The sequence below is a fragment of the Vombatus ursinus genome, unplaced genomic scaffold, assembly GCF_900497805.2.
Source record: "Vombatus ursinus unplaced genomic scaffold, bare-nosed wombat genome assembly UNPS02014779.1, whole genome shotgun sequence".
Classification (NCBI taxonomy): Eukaryota; Metazoa; Chordata; class Mammalia; order Diprotodontia; family Vombatidae; genus Vombatus; species Vombatus ursinus.
Window position 1 is genome coordinate 14,795,016 of NW_020954557.1, and position 11,312 is coordinate 14,806,327.

At 37.1% G+C, this 11,312-nt stretch overlaps 1 protein-coding gene across 1 annotated transcript in view; it reads left to right on the forward strand.

Annotated features, from left to right (window-relative positions):
- Positions 1 to 11,312, forward strand: part of DNAH7 (dynein axonemal heavy chain 7) — a 265,553-nt gene that overhangs the window by 214,047 nt on the left and 40,194 nt on the right. The window contains exons 55-56 of the mRNA XM_027866000.1: positions 298 to 435; positions 6,879 to 7,109. Coding sequence (XP_027721801.1) covers positions 298 to 435; positions 6,879 to 7,109 — 369 coding nt within the window. The remainder of the gene's footprint in view (positions 1 to 297; positions 436 to 6,878; positions 7,110 to 11,312) is intronic.

Here is an 11,312-nt window from a genome sequence, read left to right on the forward strand (position 1 = left end):
ACACCTTGTAATTCAAACTGGAACACTGATGATCTGGTCTATCAGATTAACACCAATAGGAAATCCCAGATGTGGTGCATTGCCATTTTCTTTCTTTCTCTTTGCATGGCTCAAACTTCTCTTTTGCTGTTTGTCAGCCTTCATTTATGCTTTCAGTATGTTATGTGGTTTTCTGATGGCCCAGTCTCTCTGTGTAGCTCAACCCACTAACCTAAGTACTGAAGATAAGTGAGTTAACTGTAAAGATTCCATTCCACAATTGATATCTAACCTTCTGTCCTTTTTTTTTTCTTTCAGTACAATAGCTACATTGAGTACACCAAGCAGTTGCCCTTGAATCCTGCCCCAGAGATCTTTGGGATGAATGCCAATGCTGATATCACTAAAGATCAGTCTGAAACACAACTGCTATTTGATAATATTCTTCTTACACTGGTAGGTGATCAGCAAAAATGTAATGAGGCGCATGAAAGATGCCTCCTACACAGTGCATGCTAGTGTTGTTGTTGGGTTTCTTTTTTATACTGTATTTGGTGCATATAAAATATGCTGTTAGGATTGGCAGTTACTGTGATAGGCAATGCTTAATTGATATTTAATTTTGTGGAAGTTAATTAGCCATACAGTATGAGTTCACATAATTATTTAGTGGAATTATAATCAATTGTAGAAGAGTAGTAAAGGTATTCAGCTAAATGAGCTTTTCAGATTAGTTAATTTTATTTTTGTGCAGTCTGGTAGTAAGTTTGCAACTTGAGAGAGATGAAGCAACTGGCTTAAAAAGCTGAGAAACCTAAGGCAGTCTGGTTCAGGGATCACCACAACAAGATACAGGGACAGAGAAAGCCCATGGGATTTCTGCTCCTACTGGTGCTATGGTCCCATGCAGCTAAGCACTACTTCCAAAGAGACTTTTCCAGTCCATGTGCCACATACACAACAGTAATGAATAAATACTTGTTAAAGGGCTAGCACATATATGTGTGCACCAGCAAATAGGTCTTAGGGAAATAAGGTATACGTAATACCCAGGATTCTGGCGCAGTACAAATATAGTATCTTTTGCCTTTATTTAAACTTGATGATATGCACCACATTATAAAACACATAAAACAGTAGGCTCATTCCAGTAGAAAATGACTCAGAACCAAACAAATAAGGTAAAATACACAAGGAGCAGCTCTTCGGTGTTTAATTAAACAGCCTCTCTCAATAGCCTCAGAGTCAGATCAGCAACTACACTTATAGTAATAGCCTGGCAATAGTTCAGTAGTTCTAGATTGGAATTGCCATAATTCAAGAGCATGTTGATATACCAGAACAGAGAGAAGAAGAAAAAACAACAACAATTTTACATTATACTTGTAGTGACCTGGACTTGGAAATCAGGAAGAAGTCATAGGTTGTGATAGAGCGAGTTTGTACACCAGAGTTTGTTATCCTGATAAAGCCACAGGCCCTTCATATATACCTACAAATTTAGCATAGCCTTAAAATGAAACAGAGGTATGAGGAATGCTATTATGAATATTTATTTTTTAGTAGCTCATTGGGACCTTAAGAGAACATCTTGTATAATTCAAATCTGGTCAATTATCCTCTTTTTCCAGGAAAGTATGCCTCCTACCTCTCAGCAAAGAGGTGGTTGTCTGTATTTGTGGAAAGAGGCATCATTGTTAGACATGCCCAGTGTGTTGCTTTATTGTACATGTATATTATTACAAGGGGGCATCTGTGTCAGGGGAAGGGGAGTTGTTATTGGGAAGTGACAGCAATGTTTTCTCTTTTTAAAGAGAACCAATAAAACAATCCTCCCCCTACCCCCCAAAAAGGACATCACCAATTTTACATGCCAAACAAGTGGTCATCCAGCCCTGAAGAACTCTAGTAAGGGAGAGCCCATCATCTTCTAAGTCATCCCATTTTATTTTTATAATTCCAGTTATTAGCAAGGTTATTCTTACCTGGAATGCAGAAATTTGCCTCTTTGCAAGTTTCACTGGTTTGTTGTGGTTCTTCCCCCAATCTTGTTACGATTCAAAACTGGATAATTTGGTTTTTTTTTTTTTTGAAACTTATAAAAGAGGAGCATCTAGGTGGCGCAGTGGATAGAGTCAGTTCAAACCTGACCTCAGACACTTGACACTAGCTGTGTGACCCTGGGCAAGTCACTTCTCCCCCCCCCAAAAAAAAACAAAAATAAATAAATAAAATGTATAAAAGAGAAGCTACTCTAAAAACGATGAAAAAGATAAATGTACAGATGATTCCTTGAAAACAGATCTAACTTAACCTTCATTGCTATAGTAATTTAGTAAAGAAAAAGCTGCATGTAGAGGTTTTCAAATGACATTTGCAAAAACTATTTCAGAAAAGATAAGAGAAAGCTAACATAAATGATTTCTTGAATGTTTATAATTTAATAACAACCAAATAACATCCTATTGGCTTCATTTCTCAATATCAGGCCCTGACAGATATTGTAATTCCACAATTCATATAATATCAATTCCATTTTCTGTGATTGAGAGCATATTTGGGGGATGGGGAATTTGTGCTAGTGAAATACACATTTCAAATGTTAATATTATTATTATTTTTAAGAATCTTAAAGCCAGATATGTGAGAATTTCCTAGTTCAAAGTTCTTATAGAAGAGAATTTGGTAGTTATTTTCATATCTTCACAAGCACTTTCTACCATGTAACTCCACGTAGCTGAAAAGGTATATATTTGTTTGACATTTGGAGAACACGCAATTAATACATATAGGTGTCCTAAAAATTGTGATTCTTTTCAAACTGCCAAAGATGACAAAAGGTGAAAGTGGCAAATGCTGGAGGGGTTGTAGGAAGATAGACCATTTATATCAATTTCCAGTAAATCTACAATGTTGTATGTGCTGCAAAGGTTTTTTTTTCCTATTTAACCATCTTTTCTAATTTGAGGGGCATTGATTTTCAATTTTTTATAAACAAAATTATCAATTTTATCTCCCATAATCACCTCTACTGCTTATTTAGTTAAGAATTCACATTCTCCTAGCCATCGTTGTACAAATTATCTCCTTCCATTCTCTAATTTTTTTAATGATATAAACTTTTAAATTTAGTTCATGTATTCATTTTGTGCTTATTGTGGTTTGTGGTATAAGGTATTAATCTAAATAAAATTTCTGCCATGCTGCTTTCCAGTTTTCGCAGCAATTCTTGCCAAATAAGGAGCCCTTACCACAGTAGTTATTGTCCTTGAGTTAAAATACTGGACTATTATGTTTGATTACTTCTAGATCTTGATTAAATAATCTGTTCCAGTGATCAACTTTTCTATTTTTTAATCAGTATCAAAGTTTAGATTATTGCTGCTCTGTAGTATTGTTTGAAATCTTGTAATGCTGGGTCCTTTTCATGCCTAATTTTCTTTTTGTTTGTTTGTTTCCTTAATGTCCTTGACCTTTTTTTCCACCAGGTGAATTTTATTTCTATTTTCACTCATTCTGTAAGCCCTTGGTTATTTGATATAAATCTAAATAGGAAGATTTTCCTGATTTGAACTAATCTAAATTTGCCATTTTTCAGCTTTTACCTGTTGCTGCTGGTTCTGTAGCCTAGAGCCAGATAAAACATATCTAATCCCTTTTCTACACGGCATCCATCCCTTCAAATACTTGAGCATTGCTATCATGCCTCCCCCTGAATTTTTTCTTCTTTAAGCTAAACACATTCACTTCCTTCAACTTCATCTGATCTTCACGTGACATAACTCAAGGTCCTTCACCATGATTGCCCTTCTTTGGATACCACAGCTTACCAATGTCCTTCTTAAACCATGGCACCTGGAACTGAATACTGTCCTCTAGATGTGCTGTGTGACCAAGAGAGAGTGCAGGGAGATTCTCTGAGAAGAGTATAGCTATAAAACTTTATTGACTGTACCCTTTTCCTTAGACTGTGGTGGAGACACACTGACATATTTTTACTGTTCATCTTTCCCAGATTCTATACAAACCAAAAAAATAATGAAAGTTTTTGTCATTAAAACATTATCTTGTATTGTAATTGATTGTTATAGCTTACTTTGCATTAGCTATATATTATATTATTGTCTTCTTGACAGTATATATGAAGACATCATAGTCTTCCACAGCACCTTTATAATATCCTATTGGGGAGAGGGAAAGGCCAGTATTTTTAAAGGAATTATGTGACAGAGAATCCTAATGTTGTGCTATGGCATTCTGTATTTATGGGGGATCCTTTATCCCAAGATCAAAAGAAAATTTCCAAATAAGTCTCAATCTCAGACATTCTTTAGACATGCTCAGGAATGTTTAACATCTTCCCTAATCTGAATTAATAGAATTACATTGTTCACAGTGTAGTCAGCTATAGTGTACTTTGCTTTGGTCAGAAAATATTTGAAGAATTGTGTTCAGTTCTGGGCATTGCATTTTAGAATAGGTATTCATAGGTGTGGCCCAGATGAGGGTTGCTTGGGTAGGGAAGAGACTTCTTACTATGAGATCAGTTCAGAAACTGAAAAGGTTTTAGAAGAAAAGATATAGCAGATGACTGGCACTTTGATGATACAGCACTTTGAGGTTTGCAAAGCTGTGCCTATTTCTTTTGCTTCTCACAACAACCCTTTGAGATAGGTACTATTATTATCCTTGTTTTTTCAGAGGAAGAAACTGAACCTGGGAGAGGTTAAGTGACTTGCCCAGAGATTACGTTGTTGTTGTTGTTGTTCTTTGTAGGCAGGGCTGTGCAAAGTCATCAGCCTCACTCTCTCCTCCAGAGTCACTGGAGTCTAGTACCAAGACATTGGCCAGGATGACTGGTGATAGCCCTGGATGCGGTGGGAGATTTTGGCCTTTTTAAGCTGTCTTTCCCAGGTCTCATTTTTGTCTGAGGCAATACCCATTCAGTATCTATAGGCTAAGTAAGAATTGAGGCAAAAAGATGGCCTAGTTTGCCTTCACAAAAGAAATAGCCAATAAGTATCTGAGGCAGGATTTGAACTTAGATCATCCTGACTATAGGTCCAGTGCCCTTAGTCACAGTATCACATTTTCAAGTATATGAAGGGTTATCATTTGAATAAGGAACTGGACATTTTCTTTTTGGATGACTGGGTATAGAGTGTAGAACTAGTCTCAGGTAGAAGTTAAAGGTTAAAAGTTAAAGAAGTTAAAACAGAAAGAAAAATTCCCTAACAAATGGAACCATCCACAATTCCTTAGGATATAATGATTTCTCCATTATTGGAGGTGTTTGAATAAAGGCTGTAACACCACTTGATAAGGATGTTGCCGATGGTACTCATTTGGAGAGAGGTTGGAATTGATGATGACTTCTGTGGTTCTTTTCAACTCTTAAGATTTTATAAACAGACATAGAAAGAGACCATAAACTGTAAAGTAGAACCAGAAATAAAATACAAGTTTCCCCGGATGGATAAAATGTGATAAGAACATATAGAAACATTTTTTGGTTTGTATTTTAACACTTGCATGTATATTAGCCAGAAGCAGTATGTTGAAGTGATCTGAGAATTAGGATAACCTGAGCTGAGGCCCTGTAGCCTTCACAGATGGGCTTTGTGACTCTGGGTAAGTCACTAAACCTTTCAGTGCCCCCCAGGCAACTGAATTTATCAATTGCAAAACAGTTGCCGATCTGCATTTGTGGAGGAAGTTTCCTCAGTGGGTCGCTGTCTACACTGATGAAACTGCAAGTCTGGAACTCAAGTAACTTAGAGGGTTCTAAATTGCAAAACAGGGTTACATTGCATGTAATATGTGCAATATATATAATATGTAATAAAGCTAAAAGGGAGTTTCTACCTTATTGCTGATAATATTACTCATTCACATCTGCTTCTTTTCCACTTCCAGAGAAGTGTTAACAGTGTGCCCATTATCTGTTGAAGAAAGGAAGAAAAACAAACTCTCTTTATTGCCCACCTGATTCATTTTGATATCCAGTAAGCTTCATGATATTTTAGCAAATAAACCTTCTTGCTGGTTTTTGAAATTCAGTCTCCTTTATATGGAGTCTTTTAGTCTTTATGTGCTCAACTGTTTACCACCACCTGACTATCCCCATACCTAAGTAGCCTTGTCTCTTGCTACACTTCACATATTGGCTCTGTCTTCCACTTCTTTCCCCATTCCCCTTTTGGTGTTAATTGATGCTCTTTAAAAAAAAAAAATCATAGGGGAAGCTAGGTGACACAGTGAGTAGAGCTCTGACCTTGGAGTCAGGAGGACCTGAGTTCAAATCCAGCCTCAGACATTAAACACTTACTAGCTGTATGACCTTGGGCAAGTCACTTAACCCTGATTGCCTCACCAAAAAACAACAAAAAAATCAATACCACATCACAGTAATGTCTCTTCAACCACTCAAACCCTCCTTTGTAATAAAGTATAGTTAAGTGAAACAAATCAACACATTGGCTATATTCTGCACCTATATAGTCTACCACCTCTCTACCAGGAAGATAGAGGCATGTCTCACCATCAGTCATCTGATTTCATGATTGGTCACTGTATTAATCAGCATTCCAGGGTTTTTCATTGTTGTTTTCCTTTACATTCTCTACTTCTCCTGACCTATTTGGGGCTGAGTTGACTCTTGACTCGGAATCATTGGCTAGGTCTTTTTCTTCACCAAGTTGATCACTCCTTTCCTTCGAATTGTTCAAAATTGACATCCCCTACCATGGAGCCTCTCTAAAGTGACCATGTGATGGGTAAGAAAGTGTAAATGTTCTATGTACAAACTATAGATGTTTTCCTTGAGAATGTTTTGATTCAGCTATTCTTGGCCTTTCCCTAGGACGCCTGATTGATAAACTTGTGTCTGTCATTTATAGTCTCGTTCCTCAGGCGCTGGTGCGAAATCATCAGATGAGGTAGTAAATGAGGTGGCTGGAGACATCTTAGGCAAGCTTCCCTCAGATTTTGACATTGAGGCTGCAATGAGGAAATACCCAACAACTTATACACAAAGTATGAATACTGTGCTTGTCCAAGAAATGGGACGGTTCAACAAGTTACTACATACCATAAGAGAATCATGTATTAACATCCAGAAAGCCATCAAGGTAAGATGCTGTTCCCTCCCAAAAGTCAATCATCATGTTTTACCTTTTTTTTTTAAAGCCTGGAATATAATCTGAACCACTTCTCTATGAAAATCAATCACTGGGCATACAAAGGTAAAAATGAAAGAGTCCTTACCCACATTCTATCAGGCACATGCAAAATATATATAAAATATATACAAAATAAATACAACATAATTTGGGGGAAGGGAAGGCACTAAAAGCTGGGGGAATCTGTAAAGGTCAAATATAGGAAATGATACTTAATCTGAGCTTTGAAGGAAGCCAGGAATTGTCAGAAGCAGGGCTGAGTATGGGACTGCATTACAGGTATGGGGAAAGCTTGTACAGAGGCAGCGGGACAGGATGTGTGATGGAGTGTATCCTCAAGGCCTGGAAAGTAGGTTGCAAAGGGATTTCAGCACTAAAGACGTTTATACTTGATCCATAGGCAATAAGGAGTCCCTGGATTTTATTGAGCAGGGGAGTGATAGGAATAGACCTTTGCAACAGATAGAGCACTTTGGCAGATGAATTAGAGAAGGGAGATTGTGAGGCAGGGAGAACAATTAGATGGCTAGTGTAATAGTGGAGGCAAGAGGTGAAGAAAGCCTGAAGATGGTTGTGATGTGAGGGGAGAGAAGGTGATGGAGACAAGAGATGCTTTGGGGGTGGAATCTATGAGACTTAGCAACTGATTGCTAAGTTATTGGATATGTAGGATGCAGGATTGCTAAGTTATTATTGGACATGTAGGATGCAGGAGAGTGAGGAGGTCATTTCTATACACCGATTTTGCTCCCATCTCATATACCATATTCATATATTCAGATTTTAAATATTTTCTCAGTCTTCCCTTTGGCTTAAGAAGAAAACCGTGAAAATATTTTCCCAATGTAATTAACTACCCCTTCCTCTTGTCTTCTTCTCCTAAACTTTCTTCTATAGCAACTGGCAGAGGTTTCTTGGGGGTTTTGACAACACTAACTGGCAGAAGAGGCTTAATCCTTGCAAAAACAAGAGACTAAATTAAGAAAATAGAAACTAGCTTTATTATTGATTGGATTAGGAGAAAGAGAATTCACTTCTTTGTCTCCACCTGGTGGCCTCTCTCCTTGTTTTCCTCCTTACTTTGGTCCACCTGCTACCTTTCTGTTAAAATAACTAGGGTTTATGTGGTTGTTCATGCCAAGAGGGCCCAGCAGTGAACTGTTTTAACTACCAATACACAAGCGCATACTGAACATACCAATTTGTATGGAGGATACCTCCAGCTTTTCAAGCAGTTATCAGAGTAGTGGGCTAGAGTTATAGAAAATGACTGATCCTTTTTCTCTTGGATCAGAAATGATTAATGGCCAAACTTCAACTTGGAGGGAAATAAAACCTAAAATCTAACCTCAACTGCTTTGCACATTCTTTCTCCTCCTTCCCTCCCTCTCTATCTTATTCATTAACATATAAACTGACTTAAACATGCTAGTATCTGCCCAAAGAGGGTCTCCATTATAACTCATTGCTTTATAAGCTTCCTGTAGAGAAGTATTTTGTCTTTTTTTTTTTCATGTCTCTTGAGATCATAGCTTCATACTCTTAAAGCTAGAAGGGACCTTAGAGGCCATATAGTATAACTCCCTCATTTAACAAATGATGAAAATGAGGCCCAAGTTAGTTAAACGACTTACCTAGGTCATGCAAGCCTAAAGTGGTACAACCAGGATATAATGTTAGCATATTATGGGCATAGCTACTAATGGACTGATTTTAATGAAAGGCTTTTCACTCTAAGTAGCTGTTGTAAGGAAATATTCAAGACAGTTTCCAGATGTAGAATGAGACATACATTTTTGGACACGGCCAATGTAGAAATTTGCTTTGCTCCACTCTGCACATTTGTTATAATTATTTTTTTCTTTCACACTTGTATGTGAGGTGGCAGAAGTGGGAGGGAAAGAAAATAAATACTTATAATTAAAAATATACATTTAATATAAAATAAATTAATAAAACTAAAATGTAAAGCGATTGCCATTATCTAGAACTAAAAGGGAAAAGAGCTTTAGGTGATTTATAGTCTATGAATAGCAAGAAGAAAATAATAGCTAATATTTATGTAACCATTTANAATTGCCATTATCTAGAACTAAAAGGGAAAAGAGCTTTAAGTGATTTATAGTCTATGAATAGCAAGAAGAAAATAATAGCTAATATTTATGTAACCATTTAAGGCTTATAAAATACTTTACACATTTATATCTTGTTTGAGCTTCACAATTACCCTGTGAAGTAGTGACTATATTCATTTTACAGATGAGGAAACTGATATGAAAAGGGTTAAGTGAATTGCCCAGTATCAAACATCTTGTAGGTTCTGAGACAGGATACAAATTCACATCTAACTGACACCAGGCCCACCTCTCTCTCCACAACATCCCCTACCAAGTTCTATTTAATTTTGCTAACAAACATTTTTTAAGCTCCTAGTAATATACCAGCCACTGTGCTAAGGTCAAAGACACAAATTCAAAATTAAATCAATCTCTGCCTTCAGTGAAGGAGCTTACATTCTAAGAGGTATATATACATATACACCGTAAGCTGGAATCTCTAGCAACTAAGAGGGTCAGGAAACATCTCTTGTAGGATCTGAACTTTAAAGGAAGCTAAGAGATCCTACAAGGCTGATGTGAGCAGAGAGTCCATTCCAGTCATGGGGGACAGCCTGTGCCAAGTCTGGAAGATGAGAAATGGAATGTTCTTTCCCAGCAACTAGGCCAGTTTCAATGGAATGGAGTGCAGGGGGAGAAATAATAGGCAGTAAGCCAGGAAGGGTAGGCTGGATACAGATTACAAAGGGCTTTAAATGTCCAACAGAAGAGTTTGTATTTTATCCTAGAGGCAATTAGGGAGTCACTGCAACTTTTTGATTGAGGGACAGGGAAAACATGGTCAGATCTGTGCTTTAGGAATATTGTTTTGGCATCTCTGTGATGGATAGTTTCGAGAAGGGGGAGACTGAAAGCCAGTAATCTAATTAGGAAGCTTTTGGAATAGTCTGATAGTTTTGGAATAGCTGATCAAGGATTTAAGTGCAATGGTACAGTTCCTGTTGATCTACAGAAAGACTAGGGTGGTAGCCAGATGAGTAGAAAGAAGAGGGAGGATGGGCGAGATGTTACAGAGGTAAAATCCACCAGACTTAACAATTGATTGATGATGGGAAGTGAGGAAGAGGGACTTGCCAAGGGCAGCTTTGGGGTGCTAGACCTTGAGGGTGAAAGGAAGAATGGTAGTTCCCTTAACAAAAATAGGGAAATAAGGAAGAAGGGTAGATTTTAGGGAAAATATAGTAAGGTATGTTTTAAATATGTGGTATTTGAGATCGTTTTGGAACATCCAATGTCCAGGCAGTTACTGATGTTCCAAATCAATACTCTTATGATCCTGTGATACAGGACTGAAACTCAGGAAAGCTGACTATATAGGATATATAAGTTTTGCAAAAATTCACCTGTTCTACCTCCCCCCATTCAACATAGGGGTGTCTGGGACTGTATTCCCACAACCACGCTCTCTTTAACTCGCTCTTTTTAAATTCTTTCACATTCTTATTATCCATGATACCATCAATAACCTTTTTCTCTTCTTCCTCCTCTCTCCTCTTTTCCCCAGACTTCTCAGTCCATTTGTATCATTTAGTGGTTTGAAAGCAAGAGTAATTTGCTTTGGTTATTTCCCTTACCATGATTTTCTTTATATTCCTCAAGGGATCTGTGTTCTCCTCAATGATGTAGTAAACTCACTCCAAGATGGACATTAGATTACAAGCTACCCTGTGTGACTCATATATACAAAAAAAAAAAGGTTTTTTATTTGTATGATTACTTCCTTCACATGCCCAAACTAAAACCCAGTCACAAAGGAAATCAAAGAAAGTGCAGACAGAGTAAATTATTCAAGGTAATATAGTCCAGAAACTTAGTGAGATGTTCCTGAAGGTTCCAAATGAGCATATCTGTGGGGAGACAGAAGTTTGGCAGCAGACCAGGAGAAAGAGTGCTAAATGAGTTGTTCTAATTTTTTTTTCAACACACCATTGTTTCCTTACTTTTCCATTCTGATGCATTATAACATCTTTTTTAATGGTAATTTTAATTTATTTTTTGTTTTCAACATTTATTTCCACAAGATTTTGAGTTCCAA